Source organism: Phoenix dactylifera, chromosome 18, assembly GCF_009389715.1.
Source record: "Phoenix dactylifera cultivar Barhee BC4 chromosome 18, palm_55x_up_171113_PBpolish2nd_filt_p, whole genome shotgun sequence".
Taxonomy (NCBI): Eukaryota; Viridiplantae; Streptophyta; class Magnoliopsida; order Arecales; family Arecaceae; genus Phoenix; species Phoenix dactylifera.
In genome coordinates this window covers 1,727,111-1,752,818 of record NC_052409.1, presented here as the reverse complement: position 1 = coordinate 1,752,818, position 25,708 = coordinate 1,727,111, and the positions used below count along the sequence as shown (strand labels likewise).

General features: G+C 38.0%; 2 protein-coding genes across 5 annotated transcripts; both read left to right on the top strand.

Annotated features, from left to right (window-relative positions):
- Nucleotides 1–5,703: 5,703 nt before the first annotated feature.
- On the top strand, nucleotides 5,704–8,346 carry LOC103707014. Its single transcript, XM_008791341.3, has 2 exons — nucleotides 5,704–5,899; nucleotides 7,627–8,346. The coding sequence occupies exons 1-2, from the start codon at nucleotides 5,821–5,823 to the stop codon at nucleotides 8,103–8,105; spliced, it is 558 nt and encodes a 185-aa protein (XP_008789563.2). The 5' UTR covers nucleotides 5,704–5,820; the 3' UTR covers nucleotides 8,106–8,346.
- Nucleotides 8,347–11,256: 2,910 nt separating this feature from the next.
- Nucleotides 11,257–24,500, top strand: LOC103707012 (OVARIAN TUMOR DOMAIN-containing deubiquitinating enzyme 12-like). 4 transcript variants are annotated; one of them, XM_008791339.4, is made up of 13 exons: nucleotides 11,257–11,428; nucleotides 12,133–12,239; nucleotides 14,460–14,736; nucleotides 14,830–14,925; nucleotides 15,029–15,198; nucleotides 16,107–16,180; nucleotides 16,845–16,899; nucleotides 19,493–19,567; nucleotides 19,716–19,789; nucleotides 19,874–19,922; nucleotides 23,051–23,135; nucleotides 23,882–23,938; nucleotides 24,174–24,500. In XM_008791339.4, exons 3-13 carry the CDS (start codon nucleotides 14,595–14,597, stop codon nucleotides 24,233–24,235), a joined length of 939 nt encoding a protein of 312 aa, XP_008789561.2. In that variant the 5' UTR covers nucleotides 11,257–11,428; nucleotides 12,133–12,239; nucleotides 14,460–14,594; the 3' UTR covers nucleotides 24,236–24,500. The 4 variants fall into 4 exon arrangements, with proteins under 4 accessions (XP_008789561.2, XP_008789560.2, XP_008789562.2 ...); XM_008791338.4 differs by having other exon boundaries at nucleotides 14,460–14,925; XM_008791340.4 differs by lacking the exon at nucleotides 12,133–12,239 and having other exon boundaries at nucleotides 11,258–11,428.
- The last annotated feature ends 1,208 nt before the right edge of the window (nucleotides 24,501–25,708 follow it).

The window sequence follows — 25,708 nt, the reverse complement described above, 5'->3', positions numbered from 1 at the left end:
CTTGAATAATATATTTCGACTAGTTATTTTGGTTAAGGCCTTGAATTGTTGCAGAATATAAAACATAAATGAAAAAGATGTAAAAAAAATAAAATTATAAATAGTCATAACAAAAGAAAAATTGATCAATAAGGACTTAAAATGTCAATTTTTCTAATAGCAAAAAATTTTAAAAAATATGAGTGCGGTCGAAATAGGAGTGTATTTAACATTTTAGAAAATACCTAACAGCTTATGACTGAAAGAGGAAAAGAATTTGCGGAGCTTAGCCAATTGCTTGCGAGCCAACCGGATCCTCAGATGATAGCAAAAGAATTTTCGTGGTACTCTATTTTTGAACGTTGAAAGAACTTTTTCTTTAGCAAAAGAAAAAAAAAGAACTTTTTCTGACAAGTTACAATGAGTCCTGTATCGATACGCTGCTTTCCTCTCAAGTCTGGTTCTAAATTCAAAACATCCTGCACTCTGTTTCAAGAACTCAAACATGACCGGGATAACTTTACCTTGGGCCGAGATAACCCCTGTAAGGACCGGTCTGAAACTACCTGTTGCCTAACCTTGCCCACCACCAACATGCAGAAGCTGCAAGACGTCGGCTGGGGTAAAGGGAGTCTTGGAGGCAGCTCATGGCGTTGGAAAGCCAAAAAAAAAGCGGCACCTTTAACGCGAAATTATTAGGTAGGCGGAGTCTACCAACTTAGTTGGATACTAGACCAATAATATCCTGCCACATCATCTAATTTTTTTTTATCAAATAAATTATAAAAAAATATTTTTTTTGAAAAAAAAAAGAGAGAAACGAAACCCATTTCCTTCCCCTCCCTCCACCATGGATTTCGATGACGATCCCTCCTCCCTCCTAGAACGGCTCGAGGGCTCCGACTACCACGGCCTCCACCGGCGAGTCTCCACCTCCGCCGGCGTCCTCTCCATGCTCTTCTTCCCCCTGACGAGCCCTGGCCTCACGATCCCAATGGTCGACATGGCCCGTTTCTTCGCCACCCAAGGCGTCAGCTGAATCGTTGTCACCACTTCGCCCTCCTCTTCCTGCTCCTCTCCTTCTTTATCCTCCACTCCAGCCTCTCTTCCTACCCCTTCCCTAGGGCTTCTTTATCTCGACGGTTCCTCCTCCAATCTTATGCCCTCCTCGACGACACCGACAACGATGTCTTCAACACTGTAGTTGATGACTGCATTGACGAATTCGATATCATCGACGAGGATGATGACCAGTTGTGACCGCCCCCTCGCCGGCGATGCTCCGCTGCCACGCCTCCCGGCAACGAAGGGAGCAAAGAAATGGGAAAAGTGGCGATCTGGGGTAGGTTGGGATTTTGAGAGAAGAAGGGTGGGTCTATCAGTGCTGCCTAGACTGCATGCATTGCATCGCCCCCGTCTTGATCCCGAACCCTACTCAAATCTCCAATGGAGGATTGAATTAATCCTCTAATTGTGTGAATGCATGGGGCTTGTACAATAAGTGGAAGAGGAGGGCTTGGCGTTCTTGATGAGCTCCGATCAATAACTCAAGGTTCCTCTAAGGAGGGAAAGAAGGGGTAAGAATGGTTGGGGATCTTTCTGCCGGAGCCGTGGGAGAGAAGAGACACAAAAAGAGAGAGGCAGAGAAAGAGGGTGCAGGGGTGTTGGTGGTAATGTTCTTCAGGCGTCGAACCCTTGAGCCATTCTAGGAGCGAGGAAGGAAAGTGGAATGTTGTATTTCCGGGACTGGATTTCATATTCGAATGTATCGTCGGAATCCATGGCGGAGGGAAGAGAATGGAGTTCGTAGCTTTATTATTATTATTTTTTATTTTGTTCAGTGGAAAATCAGATGATGTGGTTGAATATTATTGGGCTGGTCTACTTTTTAGCTGGTTGATGGGGTCTAGGGGGATCCTCCTGCTTGGAATGGAGGAGGAGGTTCCTCCTGCTTTGGTTTAAAATTAGAAGATGGGCTTCCTCCTGCCTCAAGTCTCTGCGGCTCCATGGAGTCTAGGCATTATTGATACATAACTTCTGCTTGGAATCCTAAATCTCGCAGCAATTGATACAGAACTCAGGGGCCAAAGATGAGGAGCTGTTATTGATGGTTTTGAGTCATAGGTGGTGCACCAGGGGGATTCGACTGGATAATTAAATTTTGGATGGTTTTCCTTCCTATTGCTGTTGATCTCCAAATTGCTGACATGGAGCGCCTCCATCGATTTCCAAAATAACAACATTTCATAGCAGTTTGCAAAATAGCAATATATCATAGAACTTGTTGAAGTTGGTTTCAGTCGGGCTCTCCTATACTTAAATAAAAAAAAAAGTATTTGGTATAGGAAAGAGACGGAACTTGAGCAGTATTCGGAAAATGGGTTTTTTTTATGCAAAAGTTTTGGATCTATATATAGCAATGGGATCCGATATCACATGAAGGTTATGTTGTAACAAACTAATATCGTATGATAACTGTTGAGAGATGTGTAGTAACCGTCCAGAATTATATTGTAACTATCTCAAGATACGCTATAACCACCTAAAATCATGTTGTGTAGCTGTCTAGTATGCACTGTGACTATCGAGGGCCATCATTATAATCTAAACTTTCAGCATGATGTAAGTGTTGAACTTGCTGATCGACATAAAGGAACTCAGGTCGGCTCGGGATAATCGCCAAGCTGAATAGTTATCCAGCCAAACTATAAGACTTCATCCAATACATCGAACGATGTCTGATCTCAGAGGTCAGTCACTTACAATTATTCGGTCTAACTCTCGGATCGGTTAGAATTGACGTGGCCTGATAATATCAAGGAGTTACAGAATATATCTCAATTGCCATATCAGTTGTGATCTAGATGAATCCGATTGTGCCACATTATCAGGCTCATCTTCTGGTACATTATTTTTTTTTAAAAAAAAAATCAAGGAAAGGGGGCCTGCCACCTTTTATCTTCTTCAATCCAGGATAAAATAGATGTGGAGAGTGACTTAAGGGATGGTGAAATCAGGGAAGTCAGTTGACGTGGGTCAGGGTAGTCAATTGAATAGACTTGTCACTTGAGCTGTCTCTATTCATCTGCTTTGGATTGGCATTAGTAAAAGCTATTTGATTCGGCGCTCATCAAAATTGAATAGGGGGGCAACCTTATCCGTGATATCGGCTCCTTCAAATGATTGAGTTAATTTGAAATAAACATGCATCGTGGTTTGCATTTAGTTTGGAGAGTAATTTGCTTCGAAATTCTGGCCAATTCTAGGCCAAAGAATTGGCTTGATTCCCATCAGGTGAGATGAGTACGGAAACGGAGTCATGTCATGAATTGGATAGCGAAGTTTGCAAGACTCGCACGGCAGATGATGAGATAAGGATAGCTGATGGGTACGAATAAAAATCATGACCCACATTGAATGGATCTCTCCTCCATTCTAAGTTGTGGCTAACAATCAATTTATCCCTTAAGTCAGACGCTTCGAAATTTGGCTTTTTTTTCTTAACTTAGTTGGCGTGTTGTATCAGATGAGGTGACATGGAATCAACTGAGGAAGATCTAAAAAAGCTCCAATAAATATAGATATCTTAATTTATAAAAGAAAAACATGAAATGACATTGTAGGAGATATTGAATAAGGATGCTCCGTGATGAGAACTTGTAAAGTTGGCTTAAGATAATTAGGGCACAACTAATTGAATATGATTATAATTAGGTCGAGAGTGTTCTGGTATACATGGCCCTACTTAATGTTAGGCTAAACTTCTCAGGAGGGGAGAAAGAGATAAGGGCTTGAGAGCCCAACGTTGCCATCATATGGTGTGATAGCCATAACATGGGATATAGTTAGCCAGGATTGAGTCGGAAACTGCCTCTAGGTAATGCAATCAACCCAACATGCACAAGGTACAAAATTACAACTTTGGCAAGTGGAGGAAGCCTAATGGAATGCTCAATTGCTCATGCCATCCTTGTATTTAACTGAAAACCGATAGGCACCAAACCTGGCTTTTTTCATTGCGGCGGAAAATTCATAGATATGATGGGGTTTCGGGAGGCGAGTGCAAAGAGTAGGTAGAAAAGCCCTGATACCCAGTGTAGGCTTATAGAATCCCTCAGGATTCTTTGCAGTGCACGAACTGCACTGCAGAGTGCTGGTATTTCGGGATGGCTGCTATCGGAACAAGGACGACCATCAAACAACATGCGTCATGTATGATATGGTATATGTTGGTAGGCTACTTTGTTTGATGATCGTCCATCTCTTGATGATGGCTATCTATAGCTACACAAACTTTGCAGTGTCATCCGCACAATGCAGACGATCCATGCTTAATCTCAAATTAGACGGTTGGCTTATACACATAGTCTATGGTAAGACTTTGCCCCAAACAAGAGGCCACAAATGAAGAACTGCTACTGACTATTGACTAAGAGGACCGCATGCCACATTTTTATTTCTACATCTGCATCCATGACTTGATCGATGCGGAGACTGACTTATCTTCATGGATGGTTGGTTGAAGAAATCAGAGCAACGCCATAATGTTCAGGCAACTTTGAAGGATCCCCTCGCAAATTACTTTATGCACTCTGACACTCTTCATTCTACGCATTTCTCCATTCCTCGAGGGAAGTTGTTTTCATGGCCATGGATTTTTCAACGTACTATAGACGGAGACCGGGCACTAGATTTAGTAGAGCTTCCTTTGGGTTATTCAAACCTAAATGAGATTAGGTGGAATGCGGACTGCTAGGAGGTTTTGAAGAGAACACTTGAATCAACCTTGTCAAGGATTGGAGTGCAGATGAACATGTCACTGTTTTTTTGAGCTGGGATTAGATTTATGATGCATCCATGGCACTAGGGTTACGGATAAATAGACGTTCTTTTTTTTGGGGGGGGTGGGCGGGGGAACAACTCAACCTCGGGCCAGACCTGCTACTTCGACCCGCATGTAAATCGAGAGAGGTGAGGAGGGTATTTTTTTTTTTTTTGAGCTTATTCATCAAATATAACAAAAAATGCTGATTAATACTAGATAACCAACGAGGTGGAGAATGTTGTCCAGCATGCCCACCAATGACCTCACCAGCCAATCTTGTATATATGCATAGGCCTACATTTACATCACCTCTTTATATATTGTTGCCCAAGTGTTTGACTTTCATAGTTTATTTTGGAGCTTATCTAGATTATAACATTCTTCTTGGGCTTGTCTAAAGTAGATTGGCATTTTTTTTTTTTGCTTTAGAAACTATTATTTATCGCCACTTCATTCACCAACAAGTAAGGCATTCAGATGGGTTCATTGATTTCTCTTCTAGCATGAGCACTTACCAGATCTCATTAACCCTTTCAAATCATATCAGACGCGCTTAGTTCGTAATCGGAATCAGAATGGATTGAAATGAAAATTGGAATGGCCATATTTTTCGACATGTTTGGTTTGTGATTGGAGTCGGAATGAGAATCCGAAAGGAATTTGAATACTAGGAGAGAGTAAAAATTGAGTTTTGGAGAGATTAGGGCATTCGTACTTTTTTTAAAATCGGAATGGGAATAGAATGTTTTCTAATTAAATGGTTAGAATAGGAGTTGTTTATTTTTATTTCTATTCGAGAGCCTAACTTCTTCACCTGCTACATCAGGCCCGGAGCCCGGTAGTTGACGAAACCTTCCAATATTAGTGTGACCAATCATTTATCCGGGCCTTGGCTGGGCCCAAAGTCCAAAACCGGACGGTCCAACATTTGGAGATATGCCAGGCCTCGACTCGACCTCGTGAAGCAAAGTGCGGCCTAGGGACCTAGGGTTTTGGGAACTCCGGCGAAGGCTCCCATGGCCGCCGTTCGTCTCCTCCAGGGGCGGGTCGCCTCCCTTCTCCGCCGAGATCGACTCCAACCCCTCGTTTCCGAGGGTACTCCTGTCATCCCCAACCTTGCATCTATTCTTGCGCTATTCATCAAGATCTACAATCATTCTTCTCTATTAAAAAGTTACATTCTTGAATTGAAATTAAGGTCCCTTTTTTATTCATAGTTGTTTGATTTCGGTCAAAAGCGTTCTTTGGTGGATTGGTGAATAGTTATAAGAACGGTAGATACAAAAGCTTCTTTTTTTTTGGGTGGGGGGTGTCCAATGGAAGACAAAAAAGCTTTTAGAAATTCATTACCTTCATGTTTAGATTTATTGTAGTTCTTTTCTGTTCTCAAACTTTCAGTTTTCGTCACCTTGGTTGTTTTTTTTTTTTAATGTTGAAAATTATGCCTTCCTTGGAATAATCTTGAGGAGGATCTAGGCTTGATGCCAGCAAACATTAGATTGATGGGGTATGTTCTTTGGCCTAATTCAGATTCAGGTTCGATGCTAACAAAGCTTAGAACGGTGGATTATGTTCTTCATTTGTGATTCCAACCAAAGAACAGGCATTAGTTCCCTCATCCTTGTCTGAAGTGTGAAACAAAAATGCCAGTGGGAGCCCAAGTCAGATGGCTTTGTAATTCTAGCCCAAGAATAAACATTAGTTCCCTAATCCTTTCTTGAAGTGTGAAACAAAGATACTAATGGGAGGAATTTATTGGATGGGAAGTTCATGTGATCGTTCGGCATAAGCAACATGAAGGAGGGTTTACTGTGTTTCATCATATTTGACCACGAATATAGCTCCCTTTGTGAACTGTAAGCTCTTCAAAAGAACCATCAAATTTGTGGAAAACGTCCCCAGGATATGTCTTGAAGTCAGGGTCATCATTTATTCTTTGTAAAGGAAAAGGACTCCCTCTTGCAGTAATCCCATAATTTCACAAAATTAATGAAATAATTTACAAATTATTTTTGTATGTATAAATCTTACCATTAATTAGCAATAACAAGAAGGCAACCGTGATATTTGGCCTGCCTAGCATGTTAATATATCAACTTTTAAAACAGCATCACTCTCTTTTAGTTTGCTCCTTCGTTCTCTCCATCTTACTTTGGTGTCTTCACAAGTTTGGTTGAAGGTTCTTCAGTAATGGTAAATTTTAGTACGTAGCTGTCATTCAAAAGAAGTGGTAATAGCAACCTTGATCATTTCACTCTTCCTTTTGGACAACATCACAGATGAGGTTAATTTGCCGATATAATGTTTGAGTGCTAGAACTAATTGGGTTGGTGGTATAATAAGAAAAGTGTACATGGTGAATTATAACCCTGCCTATACGATTGAATTCCTTAACTAAGTATTGCGTGTGCACCATTACTTGGTAATAAAAGATGAGTGGACAAAAGGGGTACGAAGCATTAGGAAATTGTAATAGGAGCCTGAAGCAGGTGCAGCACTCAAGGTTTAATTTTCTGGTAGAGAAACCCTCATGACATTTTCAAATTAACAGCCATCTGACTTTCATTTTGCATCATGACTTGTGCAGCATTCTAGGTTGAATATTCCGGCAGGGTAACTCTCACGACTTTTCCAAATTAACAAAGCACCTGACTTCTGTTTTACATCATGTTGCTTGATTAGTTCGACACCCTTTTCCTTTCCCTTCCACAGTATGCGTATCTGGGTCTTGCATACCACTTTCCGAATGATTCTGTATTTTGCAGTGTAGTTGATTTTCATATAATTTGAAGCCAATATGATAGAACTTACCATTATTGCAGGACTTGCTTGGCCTTCCCACATAACGAAAGGCATTAGAGATATCCAAACAGAGGCAGAATTTACAGATACAGCCAGTGAAGATGCTGGGGACCTGAAATCTTGCCAGGATGATTCAAAACAGGTCTCCAACTTGGCTGAAGGGCTTAGTCCTATTGCTAAGGAGTCCAGTGTGAAGTATACAGCCTTCTCTAACTTAAAAGCATCCAAGAGGCATGATCTTGCCATGATCTTTACATGCAAGGTTTGCGAGACCAGATCTGTGAAGACTCTCTGCCGTGAGTCATTTGAAAAGGGAGTGGTGGTGGTTCGCTGCGGAGGTTGCAGTAATCTCCATCTCATTGCAGATCGACTTGGTTGGTTTGGGGAGCCTGGTAGTGTGGAAGATCTGTTAGCAGCACGAGGAGAGGAGGTGAGGAAAGGTTCGGTGGACACCCTGAATCTTACTTTAGAGGATCTTGCTGGAAGTAGGTCTTCATGATTGTTGAAAACCGAAGGGATCATTCCTCGTATCATATGGGAACGATCGATTACCAGATCTGGCAGTTAGAGAGAGAATGTTTTCGAAGTGCATGTATTTGGTACTTGTATTTTCTTTGTTCTTGTGTGCATGTATCCGTGCTTCAAGTTCTAACCAGAAACATAAACTCACATGAATGGGTAACATTTCGAAATTGAACAGAGTGGAATAATAGCAGAACCACTTCCTTGATGTTACAAAATTTCGTTGATGGACTATTGATTACACAATCTTAGTGTTAATTATATGTACTTAATATCAAATGACATTACACAGATGGCACAACTCTTAGGCATACTTGATTGTGGCCTGAAAAACTTCCCCTAGCATTTTAGTGCTTCATAGCAGAATTAATTATTTTGCACTAGCAGTTCACAAAGTTGAATTACACATTCCCTCTGGGAGGGCATTCAGCTTTCAATATTATCGGTTAAAATTTTCAGGGCAAGCTTTGATTTGTTACTTGTTAGCTGTTCGTACTTGTTAGCAAAATTGCAGCATGTTGAAGTGATCGACGCCAGAGCTGGTTGGACTTGGACCTCAGATATGCTGATTCACAGTGTATTATGTTTCTTCCTGAAGAAAATGCAAATGAAGGCCTTGAGATGTGATTCCAAGTGAAACAACAAATTGTACCAACATTTATCTGCTGTTGTTTAACCTGATAGAGTTCCCAGCATTAAAAATGAGGGATCCATTGTATAGTTTCTATCTTTCATCGAATGGATGATAGATTCTTTTTCTGTAGTATGCTTTGAAAATTTGGATACAAGAAATTCAATAAGCTATTGGGTTAGGTTTGGGTTCTGAAATTAGACCAAAACTCCTTATATTTGGTTTTAAGTAAATTTATACCTAGAAAGGCACAGCTGAAACCTGATCTGGTTATATGCATACACACAAATATTATATAATATATAAATATATGTATATATATATATATATATGTATATATATATATATATGTATATATATATATATATATGTATATATATATATATATGTATATATATATGTATATATATATGTATATGTATATATATATGTATATATATATATATGAATATATGTATATGTATATATGTATATGTATATATGTATGTATATATGTGTGTGTGTATATATATATATATATATATATACACATATATATATACATACATATATATATATATATATATATATATATATATATATATATATACACACATATATATACACATACATATATATATATATAATGTACATTTGTATACTTAGATATATAAATATTCTAGGCATAAACCTATTAATTTTTTAATTAGAAAAAAAAAATCAAATAGAGTAGTGAAACCATAACCAATCTTATTCTATCAAATTCCTTGGTGGTCATTCTTCATGTTTCTTTGATTGCACAGATACTTAGATAACAAAAGTGATAATTGAATACATACCCCGCTTTTAGGTATGATTTGTTCTACTACATTATCATTATTTTGTTTTTATTTCACAGTTTTTAAGGTAATACTTTGGGTACATTAAATAATTTTAAAAATTAATTTAGAAGCATAGTAAAATATGTAACTTGTTAAATACTCGATTTTTTACTTAAAATCCAATCTGACAACTGATTTTTTTTTTTTTTTTTTACAATATTAGATACAGATATCAAGTTTAATTGGATTTAGATTCAAATAGAAATATTTTGAATTTGAGTAGGGATGCCACCAAATCCAGCCGAACCGATCCACCCAATGTCCTGTGCGAACCTTTTCTGCACCTGGAATTTTGTTTCACCTTCAGCTTTCCAACGGGTTAGGCATCTCTCATTTACGTCACATCCGCTTGTCATTTTTCCAGTTAGTAAACCTAAACCTTTGAATATTGGAACAAGAAAATAAAATAGAAACAAATAGTCAATCAAAGCCTATCTATTCCTTAATCTAGAATGCAGACATGCAGGATCCAAGTCATCTGTGACTACTTTATGATATATTGGACTTATTAAATAATTTTAGACTAACAACATTAGATTCTATACCAAATTCTTATCTTAGTTCAGGTGTTTGGTCAAATCACGACAACAATTAGATGATCAAATTCAAATTGGACACCATCTAACTAGGATTTTATAACAGGCGTTGTCTCCAGATAACATATCCCACTAAAATTATTCTTTATCATTGCCATTTCAATTTTAATATTACAACATTCATTAATTGTCTTAGTCGAAAAAAGATGGACAATAACATAATGTATTCATCAAATATTCCTCGGCATAATAAAGGCTGTTGCGAGAGCAGAAATGGTGATCGTTCAATCGAATTAAGTTGTTTCACTCCATTGTGTGGATTAGGTTGTGTGTTTGATAAAATAATTAGATTTGGGGATGGATTTTTGATTTATTTAATAAATAAGTTGGATTAAAATTGATAAATTTTCAGTCTGCATGAGCCCTTTTTTGTGCGACTTAGTATGTCTCTTAACCTTTCGTCCAACCCATGTGAAACATGTTATGGTTGGCGCTGGTCCAAGCCAGCCCAAACTAGTCAGTTTCCGTCCCTGTCATGCCGACTATGACCAGTCAACTTACAGATAACCATTCCAAAACTTCCAAATGAAATTACGTGCTAGCGAGGCAAATTGCACCTCGTAAAAGCAACCCAAGCTAAAATTAGGTCACCATTTTAGTTCTCGGAATGAATGCCAAACGGGAAAGCAGCGGCGATAACAATGCGAGATCCTCATGTCAGGACCGTCCAATCAAGATCAAACGGCTGATTCCTGGCTGTCCTTCTGGCGTCGCATGAGGCCAGCCTCGGGCCCATCGTACCGAGAAATTATACCCATTGTACCGGCAGAGTACCAGGAGTGGCGGGACCCATGCCTGACAGCGGTCAGATACGATATCAAGGGTGGAGATTCCCCCCGTGATAGAACAGAGCCCCACCAAGCGCCTATACCCCGACGCATCTTATACGTACACGTGTCCAATGCATCCGACGGTGGGGTTCGCGTGCGGCTCCCCGATACGCCCCGCCCGATACGAAAACCGAAACGGCATTTAAAACGCGGCCGCGCCGCTTCCAATCAGGCTTATCAAACCCGTGACGTCCGGGACCGCGACATTCCTCCCCCCTCTCTCTTTTATCGGGTGTCGCGGTTAAATCGTTCGCACTGCATTCCTTCGTGGCGTCTCGAAGCCGCTTTTTATTGTTTTCTTTGATTTATTTCTCTCTCGCTGGCTCGCTCGATCGTCTCCGTTTCAAGAGACGGAGAGACTTCTTCGGCTTATAGATTGGGAAGTAAGTTCTTGTTGCGATCCGTGAAAAAACTAAAGGATTTTTTTGGGTGTGATTTTGCGAGTGGCGTGTTCTTCTTTCATTGAAAAGAATCTTATGGTATAGGGTTGGTCCAATCACTGAAGTTTGATGGATCGTGTGTAGTTTCTTGACGTCGTTCTTTGATTTTATTGTTTTTTTTGTTCTTGATCCTATGGAGGATTGCAGCTTGGAGATCTCGGATTCTCGATAATGCCTATGGTCTTGTTGTTTTGTTTTGTGATTTTTGTCGTTGTTTTGGATTCTTGATGTAGTTCTTGTGATTGAATTGCCGTCTTATTTCACTTCAGATGTGATCAGATTACAGTGGCGATTTTTTTTTTTCTATTAGTGCGATGATATATTCTTTGGTTTATGGGGTGTACTGTTACCTGCTTATTTTCGGTATCTTTTACTTTTTGAGTTAATTCTATATATGTCTATAGGGTTTGTAATTTTTAAGATCTGTAGAGACGAATCCTGTCCATGTTGATCTGAAATCCATGGCTGCTAGTTTTGAGGCTATCGAGTAGATAAATAACACCAAAACCTTGCATCTTTACTATAATCTATTTCTCTCGAAGTCCTTGTACTGCTTCCATGTTCCAGTAGTAATTATTGAAATCAGTGATGTGGCTGAAATCACAATTTGACAAACCAATCTTGATGTTGTTTTTTTGATGCACCAGTGAAAAGTCTGATTTTCGTACTTCTTTTGGAGGCAAAAAAAGGGAATTAATGCCTTAGGGGTGTCTAACAAGTGCGTTTCACGAGCAGCTGGTGTTTGGCAAATTTGGTAAATGAGATGAGATTGAGATTTTTCTTTGCTGTAACAGATGAGATTAAGATTTGCCCAGCTTTCTCATGCTTGCTTTGATTAAACTCAAAATATAAATAAATAAGTAAATAATATGAATTTATATTATTTCAGTTAATATTATAAATGAAATTCTTATTTATTATTTAAATGTTTAGACATAAGTGAAAGCTCTGGGACCTCAGTCTCTCACTGGTTAATCCCTTAAAAACCATTTTTGAACAGCTTAAATTTAGTTTATAATTAATTGAATTGAACCTGAGCTTGGCTAAATTATAGTATAAGCTGAGCTGGAGCATGGTCTGTCTTGCTCGATCTTGGATCGTCTCCAGCCCTAGACCAACTCAATAGGGAGGTTTTGACTTCTTTGCAAGCTTGATTTAATGAGATTATATTTCACACTGACTAGCATACTTTTGTAACATTTCCTACCTAGTAATATCTCTAGCTCTGTTTTTTAAGAGCATTTTGTTCATTATTCAGTGTAGATATCATATGTTTTTCCAGAACCATGCAGACAGGTGCTGTGCGCAGTAGCTATTAGGCCTACAGTATGTTGGAGAATTGGGCTGCCTAAATCCATATTCAATCTTCATTGGGCTGCCTAAATCCATATTCAATCTTCATTGGGCTGCCTAAATCCATATTCAATCTTCATTGGGCTGCCTAAATCCATATTCAATCTTCATTAATCCTGCTAATTATGACATTCTTTGCTATTGATTATGTAGAAGATTTTCAGTGCAATGAATAATTTCCAAAAAAGTTAAAAAAACATCCAATTACATTTTGTAGTCAAATATGGATAAAATGACCTGCTAATATGTCATTCATGAAGGATTTTGCCTCCTTTATACATGTCTATTTATAATAGGAGTCATGCGAGGTGGTGCCTGTGTCGGGCACATGAAAGTTCCTCCTGCCATGTTGCATGAGGGGATTGGTCTGACTTGTGGAAATTGGTGTAGTACCCCGGGGGGGGGGGTGGTGGTGGTTAAATAATCTTCCATTTTGTTGTTGCATGTTTGTGAATTCTTGGGGTTTTCTCTATTTTGTCGTTTCTCAAGTCCTTGCTAATGTTGAAAGATAGAGAATCAGATTACTGAAATTGTCTGATTGATTGTCCAGGAAGTCATTAGTTGCCCCATCTTTCTATTTCAGCGCTTGCAAAAAAGTTGTCCAGTTTTATCAAATTCCACTATATAACTGGGTTTTCTCATATCAACCCAAATTGGACAAAATATACTTCTACCTTATTGGTGAAACCTATTTCTGAATCTCCTTATGTTAAGCAAACATCCTTTAATAATCCTTGGAGCGTGGTGGAGGTTGCTTTTGTGATTTTAGAAGTTTTTTTTTTTTTTGTGTTTGATAATAATTAGGCCATTGAATTGGGTAATGGTTTTTGTCACCACATATTGCGGTCGGAATAGGGTGGATGGTAGATCGGGGATGCGAGATTGGATCTGATGCCTCCATGTATTGCACTCTTCTCTGAGTGCAATCAGGAAAGAAAACAGTTCGGAGTGGGTGGGGGGTTTGTTGGATCTATCATCCTTGAACATATTGGGATTGCCATATGGCAGGGAACTTGTTTTCTCTTTTAATGTGTAAGAAGTTATCTGTTTTCTGAAGAATAAACCTTTCAGATGACCATCTTATCACAGTGTTTGCTTTCACCTACTGAATTTAACATTTAAACTCTTAACTGGGAGCCTACATCATCTAGCCTTGATCTTCTTCCTCTGGCCCTAAATTCAATCTTTTACCTGATCGACACCAGCTTTCAACTAATTCATGATTGTTGTGCTTCATATAGTCACATTAATAGTTTATATATCTGACGAGCTACTTTCTCAAACTGCAATGCTTCTAAGTAAGCAATATTTTGCTGTTTTAATGTCAACATATTCTTTAATTGTTTTTTTTAGTTCCGATGATATGTTGTGGAAGTATGTCCGAAAATGTCAGCACATAAGAATATGATATAATAGTAATCCTGGAGTTGCAAATTTTTTTTGTCCTGGTTATGAAGTTTTGATTATTCTGTTGATTTAGTTTTATTCCATCTGACATAGTCATGTTTCTAGCTATTTCTTTTGTTTCAGAAATGATCATTTGAAATTTTCTTCATGTGGTTGGTGATTTTATGTATATTTCACCTGCCTATCTGGTGAAGCTAATTTCATAAATGTACAGGGAATGAATGCCAGGGATGATCTTATGCCACCTGTAAAATATCCTCTTAAGCTACAGTAAGATAATCATGTCAGTGTCAATATACAGGATTCTTGTTGTTGGCACATTATTCTGCTAGGAAAACATTTGTTGCTGATGATTATGTACGAGCAAGATTCTGAAGTTCTCCGCTGGGGTCTTGATATCCTTCATGATGATCCATTTTCAAACTGTGGGTATTGTGGAGGAACTACTCAACATGATGCCAGCTTTTATGATAGTAGTTATGCCAGAGAAGGTAATATTGGCACAACAGGCTACACTACTATAGAGAATGATGAGATTATTGCTCATGCTCTTCAAGAAGAATTTTCGCGCCTTGCTGTTGCAGAAGCAACTGGACCTTCACTTTCAGATGAAGAACACTTGCAAGCATCTGTTCTGGCACAAGATTGGTTTGGTCCATCCATGAGGAACTATAGTTCAGGTAAGCAGATTATAAGAAATTTCCTGTTTGGTTGTTCATTTTGTCTCCCATTTCCTATTTTTCTGCTCTGTTGTTTATTATTGTGTCTGTTGTTTTTATGTAGGGAATGAAGGTGGTCAGGAAGAGGCAGATGAGATGGAATCTCCCAGTTCATGTTCAAGTCCTGGGGAATACACATATGAAGGGCAGGAGTGGTCATTAGAGCTCACAGATGACTTTTCTGACATAGATGGTGAAGTAGGCAAGAGATTGAATCAGATGGTTCCCATTCCTGTAAGTTTATGCATACTTTTGAAGCTCAGATTTTCAAAAATATAACTTAACCATCAGTAGCTTAAAGAAACATTTCCTTTGAAAATTGTTTTAGAGGATTAGAGAATGCTAATGATCTTGTAATATGAAAATTCTTGACTGAGCAGCTAAAGTGAGGAAAAATCTCCTATCACTTAGGTGAAACCATGAAAAGTAAGCTGTTGAACTTCCCTCTTAGTTTCAGGTTCTAGCATATGTGCAACTAAAGTAAACATGGTATTCTGCATAACTTTGGTATTGGAAATTCATCTGATTATTTTTTTGCTGATAGGCTAGTTATTCTGGTTAATCACATATCCTAAAATGACAACATTGGATTTATTATCTTTTTTCTCTGAGTAAAGGACTGAACATGGTCTATTCCGATTCAAAATGAATCAGACTTACCTATTATCAAGACTGAAATGTGGTATCTGACCAAAAAAAGACCGACCTAGGGTAACTGAAATGAATATTTATTTAGTATGCATTTTCTACTGAGTGATAGCTCTGCACTATGAGCACACATGCATACACTCTATAGTTTATACACTTTATTTAGTATGCATTTTCTACTGAGTGATAGCTCTGCATGTCTTTGCCATTTGAAATTGCCAGAATACTAGGTTTTTTTTTTGATTCTTGCTATTACTCAATATTGAAGAATTCCAACACTTAAATTCTGCGGCAATACCACTTTAATAGTGTTACTTGTCATCTGCTGAAATTTGAACTATGAATAGTATATTTCTTTTCATTTACGCCATCATCGCTAGCTCTCACCTTTTCCATATATGGGCGCTCCATATTTATGTACTTGAAAGGTAAGAAGTTATAAATGACGAGCATGCATGTTCTCTTTGACATCATAAATTGTTTGGTTTGTGCAGCATGTTCCTAGAATTAATGGAGAAATTCCTTCCGTTGATGAAGCTACTTCAGATCATCAAAGGCTTATAGACAGGTATGGCCTGTACTGTAGCACTATACTTTCAACTTATTATTGTGTGATATTGTGATTTATCCAACTTTGATAAGTTTTATGTAAGTCTATTGGTATGATATGCATCCCATAGTAGTTATTCAAAAGCTCTTTCCATGGGTTCACATTTATTGATTTATTGTTTATGCGTTAAGTTAGTCCATGTTATAAAAATCCTTCAGCAGCTTTAGGTTTGCATCATGGAAGCAGCATAACATGATAAAATTTGAGTTATTGCTCCAGTATGGCAGGTCTCCTAGGTGCACTGGTTTTGACAAGTTGTAATTTTGGTTATGAGCTTACATTGCTAGCTACATAAAGACTGCAGAAAAATTTCCATGGACTAATAAGGGAATATATTTATCTCTTAAATAACTTTTACCTTCTTGATCAAGTACATGTAATATACTTTAATCAATATATGTGAAAAAATTGCATAATTCATCGGTTGACACATGTAATACCGATTGCCCTTGATTGGAGCACTGGCTACTGAGAATTCATAAAGTTGACACCAAATTGTTGGTTAAAAAAAAAGGCTTGATGATTATGGTTATTCATTAGTAAAATACCTGCATGTCGTAAATGGTATTGTCATGTTGTAAATTTTTCTGTATATGATTGTCTGATGCTATATATTCTGTAGATTGCGACTCTATGATTTGATTGAGCTCAAGGTTCAAGGAGATGGTAACTGTCAGGTTAGTTGTGTGTTAGGTCTCTTTTTTCTTCCCCTTTTCCTTTGAAATTAAATGACGTAGGTGTGTACTAAAGAAATTATTTAGCATATAAGCTTGTAATCTGCAGCTAATACATGAGTTCTTGTTGGCAATTGATTATTCTCATTTGTCAACTCAGGTTCTGGGAGGATAGGTATCACTATAGTGTTCCAGTGTCCCACCATGCTATTTTTTGTTTTTCTCCTGATTTGTTGCTATAGTAATAAGATCGTATTGGAATCGATATGTCAACACTATGATTTCGTTCATGGAACTACATCTATTACATCAGTTGAATTCTCACTGTATACTCGGTAATAAATAACATAATAAATTTTGATTATCTAGAGTTTTCAACAAACTAAAATTTGAAATCCATGGCCAGCTTATAGAATGTTGAGGTTGTTTTTTATTGGCCGACTCAATTTAAGGGTCTAAAGGTTAAACTTTTATAAGTTGACTATATCTAATATCCCTGCTGTGCTTTGGGGCAACAAGCATGCCTTCTATGAACAAGATTCTTTTGCACCTTAGATGCATTGATTTTTTTTATTTTTTTCATGTCGCTGGCAAGCGTGTAAGTAGGGTTCTAAAGTGAAATTCAAGTAATCTTACCTGATGATTTGTTGATGAATTGGGTTTGGATTTGAGATGCTGGTTCACAATTCTCACGAGGTTAGATTTGGTCCATTTTGGTTCTTTGCATAATAGACTCCATTTGATTTCAGGTTGAGTTCATATGTTGCCTAGAGTTGTTGTTAAACTTGAAACTTGGTGTGCGCATCAAGCAAACTTGGCCAAGCCAGGTGATTTTAGGTCTGTCCAAACTATTGAAAACTTGGACCAAGCTCACCGAGTGCCTGATCACTCCCCCACATTCCAAACACAGCTCGAAGTGTCATGAGCCAACTTTGTTGATACCTCGACCCAACTTGACTGATATATTCATTGAGCCAATCAGGCTCCAGGGACAGCCTTGCTGAAAACCTGATCGTATGTCCAAAGGTAGATGAGTTTTATGGTTTTGTTCCTTTACCTGGGTGAAGCAAGGCAAGCTTTTGTTTCCTCATCTGCTACCCATCTGACCTTCCCTTCTGTCTCCCCTGTAACCTAAAGTCCTTCACTCTGAGGCAGTCTGTGGTGATTCTTGCATTGCATTATCGCATGCAGCAACATCTTGGTCCAGGGGTTCTTCTTTGGGGGAAGGAGGGGAATAGGATGACGTAACTTTGTGGAGGATACTGATAATTTTGTATTAGGTGAAGTCTGGGTTTTACTCTCTTGGTCTTCATCACTTCTGGTTGATTTGAACATATCTAAAACCTGAACTGGAGCTGATTAGTCATCAAGTTTGCATCTTGATTTTTGATTAGGTCTCAATTTCAAATTCACCCATTTTGTAATGATTTTGGGGTCAAAACTTCAATGAATTTGATTTGAATTTGGTCAGTATATAGCCTTAAATTGAAAGATTAGTCTACATATTATATTGTTAAATTGTTATGTCTGGTAAACTCTTGCCAACAATTTATATGCCAAAAATTGAATGACTATGATGAAAGCAATAAAAACATATGTAGCTCATCAAAATTAAATTTTGAGAGACTAGGAAAGTCCAGAAAAACAAAATTTGTCACAAAAGCATGAAATTATATTTCTCAGAAGTTAAACTCTACATGCTTAGATATCAATATGATTCATGCGTGTCCTAGTTTATGATCCATTTAAAAATTATGTTACAATTTTCAATTTTTAATACAATCATTTTTTCAAGGTTAATTCACAGTAGAAGAAATAATTTGCAAAAAGTTCAAACATCAAATCTGATATGCATGGTGAATTGGGGCTTATCCCAATGGCCACACCCCTAAACTTAGTAATCAGAGGTTTTTGGTTCAAATCTTAGGCGTTGCATATCTAAGTATTTGGGCTTGGGTAATTAATGTACTGGTGAGTCCTCCTCCTCTCTCTCTCTCTTAAAAAAAGAAGAAGAAAAAGACACTGATACTCATGCATGACAAATTGAATGAAGCAATAACCATAAAAGGAGTTCAAAATTTTCATACGAATCAAGCTCGTAACATGAGAATTGCATCTTTTAAGTTCAATCAAACACAAACAGGCATTCTTGCTTCTACCTTTTCAGAATTGGAGTCTTACTCTGAATATTTTCTTGTATGCTTCTTGTTTTTATTCTTGCGCCTCAATTTGTTAGAATGAGAAGATAGAAACAAGGGAAGCTTCTTAAAAGGCATTACATCGTCTGAATTGGATATAACCAGTTTAGATTGGTTGACCTTATATGTTCGCTCCATAAATGCTGGATCTTTCCATAATATAGCCCTGCAATGATAAACACATGCATGTTTGCAATATATTATCCTCTTTTACTATATTTGCACTTGTGCATCAAATGTTCCAAATTATGTCAATTTTCACTTATTGGTCAATCATGTTAGTATGTGTGTGTGCATGTGTACATATTCAAAATTAGCTGTGAAGCCTTTTTTTGACAATTCTTAATCTTTCTTCTTATCAACTGAGATGTCAAATTTCAATTTCATATCCTTCACAGTTTCGAGCTCTGTCTGATCAATTTTACCGTACCCCTGAGCACCACAAGTTTGTGAGGCAGCAAGTTGTTAATCAGGTTTGTCCTCTACTGCTAGTATCATTCTTAAAATTTCTATTGATCTTCATCTTTTTGGTATTTCTAGGGTATTTTCTCATTTCATTTTTATGTTGATCTGCATTTTTCATCATCAATGAATGCATGTCTTTCTTCATTCATTTTTCAGCTTGAGTCTCACCCTGAGAACTATGAGGGATATGTTCCCATGGCGTACGGTGACTATTTGAAAAAGATTTCAACGTATGCTCTATATCTTATAATCTATGATGCCATTTTGGAAATACATATAAGTTTGTAATCTTTTTATATTAATGTGGCTAACAGGGGTGGGGAATGGGGTGATCATGTTACCTTACAGGCTGCTGCGGATTCAGTATGTTTTTTTTCCTTCTTCCAATTTCCACTGTTTCATTCCTTTTCTTTTCTGTTATAATATTGTTTGGCTCTTTTTTCATTTTCTTTTTCCTTTTTTGATGTTTCTGGTCAGTACTACATTTTCCCCTTAATTTGATGTCTTACTATATTGTGAATATCTTAACTTTGATGATAATGTTGGTGTGGGTTTTGTGGAGTGAGGAGCTTCTCCAAGAGTACAACTTCATTTTAAGTTGTGTCAGGACAGTGATGAGAATGAAGTGCAAAACATGGCAATCATATGAATCAGTTTTGGAAACTTTTACTGGATTATTTTATTTCTCTTGTTCTTATTGAATTTGATAGGATTCCCATCCTTGCATTGAGAGGAAAAAGAAGCTCTTCTTTTCAAGAGAGATGTTACCTTCTCAAGAGTTTCGCAAAGCAAATAGCAAATGACAGATTCTTTTCCTTTTGCTGATTCACCTTTAAACAACGGACTTAAATGAGACAAGTTTAGTTAGCCATTAAAAGTGAGAGTAAAATGTTAAATACTACATTTCTAGTTTGGTTTTGTTTATGTTTGATATCATGTAATAGCTTGTACAAGGTATGGATGTTGAAAGGTCTACACGATTTCTGAAATCACATCCCTTAGCTGCTGGACAATCCTGCTTGCAAGGTCTTATTTTTAGTAATATATTTGGCATTGTGAATGAGACATTTTGGTCAAAGACCCTTTATTAGCTTTCTTTCTATGTTTTCGCTTTTAGTGATACTTGCAAAGTAATGATCAACTGTGGGGCATGTTTGAGCAGTCCTGTAACCTCGTCACTGGACTGACTTGGTTCCTTGGCGTGCTTTTGTTGTTATTACCTGAAGCTGAACTGGGGATGTCAATTAGCCGGATCCGGGCAGAGTTTGACAAGACTTTGAATAGGCTCAATTCCTGGTGTATGACTATGAAGTTAGGCCTGTGAATTGTCCTATGGACATCCCTATGCTGAACTATTGCTGGAGCATGTGAACCTGTGCCATCGATCATTGCATTAGTTGTCTGGACTGAATTAAACCTTATGAGTTTGTTTTAGTTATCCTTATAAGTTTAGATTCAGTCTTGGGCCTCTAGCTAATGCCAGATAGGATCTAATTAATGAAATTTTGATGAATAATTTTTATCAGTAAGTTTTGTTTATCACTTCTTTATCACTGGATGATAAGGCATGAGACTGCATCAAGAGTTCAAGGCTATTGTAGCTGATGCATAGTCCGCCATTTTCAGTGGCATTGCTGTTTACTGAGTGCTAGTCGCTTTAAATGGAGGTTCATATTGCAAAAGCAATTTTGATCTTTTTTACTTCATATCTGGCTTGAGGCAAGATGTATTGCTGGTCAGGTTTTGTTGGGTTTTCTCTTCCTTTAGAAAGACTATGAAAGAACTATTAACCATTATTTTTATTAACCAAGACTGTTCTAATCTAATCTGATGGGGCTTGTTTTATTGAAATTTGCTTTATCAACACCCAAATCTTGAGATGAGAACTTTTGATAATTTATGACTTGCCCAAATTCTCTGGTGTCATAATGGTTATTTGGGATGTTTGAGATTCGTGGTCTATACTTTCTTCATGGACTTTGGGGTTAAGTAGGTTGCAAAACTCTCTTTGATACTTCATTTCTGGCCTCTATTGGTATTCTTTGGTCTTTGCAACTTCAGCCACCCTCATTTTTTCTTGTGAAATTCTTCTAGCATTGGGATTTTGGTGTCTCAATATATCAGGTGCTTTTCCTTGGATCTTGGCTGGGTTTGGTTTAGACTTCTTGGAGTTAAAATTTTCGTCCTGTGTCCATGTTTGACCCTTTTCCTAAGTTGGCACCTCATGCTTATGCCTTACCCCATAGCTAGCTTGTTCTTCTATCTCCTATTGAGCCTAATAAAGTGATATCGACTAAGGTATCCCGTATTGGCCTGAATCGAGCAGTACGAGGCGTACCGTACCGTACCAGTTCAGTACCGATATTCGGTACGGATGGTGTGCCAACACTCAGTATGCCAAAAGAATTTCATACCGTATTGTACCGATACTGTGCTAGTGTGGCACCGGTATGGGGTCCGGTACCAAGATGGCGAACCTTGATGTCAACCTTTGGCACACTATTTTGATTGGCCCTTAGTTATTTAACTTAAGGAATACAATTTCCATCTGTCCTTGAATCTCACATTAATTGCTTAAAATCTATATTTAAATGACATCAAATTATGCTGATGAAATGTTTGATTTAGACTCATGGGATTGGTATTTGGTAGGCAATCTTCTTAGGTTGTCAGAAGTTTATTTCTTGTCTAGCTTTTTCTTTCCTGTGGTGTGTGGTTTAAAGCCTGGCTACTTACATTATTTAATAATGATATCTCTACCAGGCTTCAGACATATTGTGTTGATGATTCTTGCCTTCATCTCCGTGAATTTAGATCTGAGAATGATCACTTCTCTGTTAAAAGACGTATCTGTATTTTAAGATATATTCAGTGTAACAAGCTAAAAAACGTGTTAGAACTGTTATATTGGAATTCCATATTGTTATTTCATTTTAGCTTGTTGGATAGAGCAAAAAGTGCGTCACACATGAGAGCTCGTGAAAGTGCATGTAGATAAATGAATACCTGTTTGAGTCTATGAATATTCTTGTTTGGTAGATTGGTTGTCACATATGACTCATGCGTTGGTGATGGGATCCATCTTCATTTCATGTTCATATCGGTGATCCACTTTTTTGCAATGGCTGGATATTGAGCTTCAGCCATAAAAACAAATTAAGCAAACTTGCATATTGACTCATGGATAGAATGTTGATGAAGGGAAAGGCCCAAGGGGTTTGTTCTGTAATATGAACATTATCTCTTTCTTATGCAGATCTTATTCTTAGGGATTGTTATCTGGGTAGTTGTTCTGTCTTACGCTGATAATTTCATGCTCGCTTGATATTGCTTTCATGTTGTATTATTCATATGTTAGTTGATCATGCTTTTCTACCTGTAAGATGTAAATGGTTTCCTTCAATATTTCATGAAATGAAGTAAGCTGATCACCATATTTTATATAAATAAAGGTTTAGTTAGTGATTATCAATTTCTTTGATCTTATGCAGTATGGCGTTAAAATTTTTGTCATAACATCATTCAAGGATACTTGCTATATTGAGATTCTGCCAAATGTTCAGAAATCTAAACGAGGTATGTACAACTGGTTGCTTGCTGTTCTTGTTATTTTTTAATGTATTTCTTCTGTTTAAGAAGTTTTGATTAAACTAATAGGGAACGTCTGACAAGTTATGCAAATCTGATCACACTTAAATGGAGCCTGGCTTTGTAATTATTTGACTTTCTGGAAGCATGCCTGGTGGCAATTACTAATCTGGCTTGATCCATTTAATATTTTATATTTCATGTGTTTTTCTTTAACTATCTAAAAACTGATGTCTTATGAGCTTAATGGCAATTTGGGGGCTTTATTAGTAATAGATGCAGCTCATAGAGACTGAAAATTTGCTGTTGTCTTTATTCCTTCACTGGGAAGACATTTAATATTGTGTCCCATGAGTGCTCTGGTACATGCCTTGCCATGCATGCAATGGATCTATGGGAAGAACATGTTGGGATTTTATGAACTCATTGTTAAAGGATGGGAGAGAATGGTTATTTGCCATCCTGCCGTGCATATGTATGGTTGTATTTTTATGAGCTTGTTACCTGTATGTTCAGCAGTCTATTACTTGTGCAATACAATTAGCTTGTCATGACCTTCCATCGTGCAAATGGATTTGAAATTTTCCTTAACCAAGGATATAGCATTAATTTAATGTAATCCTCGTATATGGACAACTATTTTCATTTTTGGAACTATGTAACGAAAACTGTTTATGTCCCTTCACCTGCTTGGCCATTTAGTGCCATATTAATTTTTTTTCACTGTTTGGCAGTTATTTTTTTGAGCTTCTGGGCTGAGGTGCATTACAATTCGATTTATCCTGAAAGGGGTAAGTAAATGATACTCTATGTTTGACTGCTATAGTTACCCTTCTATCAGTTAATACTTTCGACGACACTGACAATGTTGAGATTACTCGCATTTTTATCACCAATATTTCTACCTCCCTCAAAATATGACCAAAATCTTTGCAGAATCATTCGGACTAGATCCAAAGTGCTCGATCTGGTCTGATTTGCATGTTGTCTGAAGCTTGTTTTTCATTTTCTTCTTTGGCTGTGCAGATCTACCAACACTGGAATCCAAGAAGAAGAAAAGGTGGTGGCACTTTGGAAACAAGCACTAGGAGTGCAGGTTTTTACAGCGGCCTTCATTCGCATCTCTCGTTTCCCAGGAAGAATTTCTCAGAGCAAGCTATTTCTATTTTTGGTGACGCAGCGGGTGAGCACATTGCAAGAGAGGGCACGATCCCTGTGCTATCCACCCTCCTTCGATTCGCATTTGCTTGTACATTCCCATGGGCTGTGGCCTTGACATTCATTTTCTTACCTGACGTTGCTTTGCTATATTTATCTATATAATTCCCGATAAATGGCTGTTAATTTGTCTCATATTAGCCCGTGTAGTGTGGTTACACATGATATGGTTCAGCACTGTCTGAAGCCTGCTGCTGCTTGTGCATTGGTGGCTCGGTCCAGCTCCTATGCTTGGCCTGCACAAGGAAAAGGATGTCACCTTGTTGTACCCATTTTTTTTTTCTTCTGACAGTGCGTGGCTTAGTGCAATGAATGCATATACAACCCAAGCTATCAGAAAGAACGAGGTCCTGGAGCTGTCGAGGAGTTGAAACAGTGTCAAATGGCAAGTTTTCCATGATCGGCTACATTGTTAGTCACCCAGCCTGATGGTCTGCTCCCTTCTCTTTTGAGGAGAGATGAGGTTGAAGGTGTCGTGCAGGAGGGGTGGATGCTCTAAGCCTCTAAATTGGGAGAAGTTCGCTGCAGCCACTTGACCACCGTACTAGAATCGCCCTCCAATTAAATATGATGAGCATAGAGATGTTCAAAGGCAAAATAAACTCTTCTATGCTGCTCGAAGCTTGGCTGGTACATTGGAATTGATTCAAGTGTTATCACTAGCTGCCAATGGTAAATACAGTATCATAACATATCGCGACTTACAAAAGGGATGCCAGTTAAGTATGTCATCAAATTGGATCGAGAATGGGTACCTGCTAATCTAAATTCAAATACATGTAAGGTTTATGTCTAAAATTTTGATCCAACCCCTGCCTATCCAAGCAATGGGTTAGGGCCGACTTCGAGCAGTTGAGATTTCATGAGACCTGGTGTGCAGGTATAATTAAAGTTTTATCTTACCTTTAAGATTGGCTATGGATCGGGTCTGGGTCCAACCGTGAGGAGGGCAGCAATATTAAGTTCAGTCACCTTCACATCTTCAAAGTGTAATCAAGGGTCTTCATGATATGCGTTAGCTATAAATGTAAATCTATGCATCATTTATGTGATAAAACTATTGGTCTGGATCAGGTCTGCTGGCTCCAGGCCAATTGCTAGTGGAGAGCTAAAACTAAAGAAGTCCCTGATGAAGCCAATCAGGTCTTGAGGTTTCTATAGGGATGGTTTCAGTAGCGTAAACCATGAGCCCAAGCCCGAATCTTTTCGCGGCCTAACCTTTCTGTGATTCGCGCCCCTTGCTCCATGCGAGGCGCTCCGTAGCCAGAAACAGTACCGAGATTCCAAGGCTGCGCCAGGTGCGCGGGGTCGGTTATCGTGAACCAAACCCTAGATTAATTCTC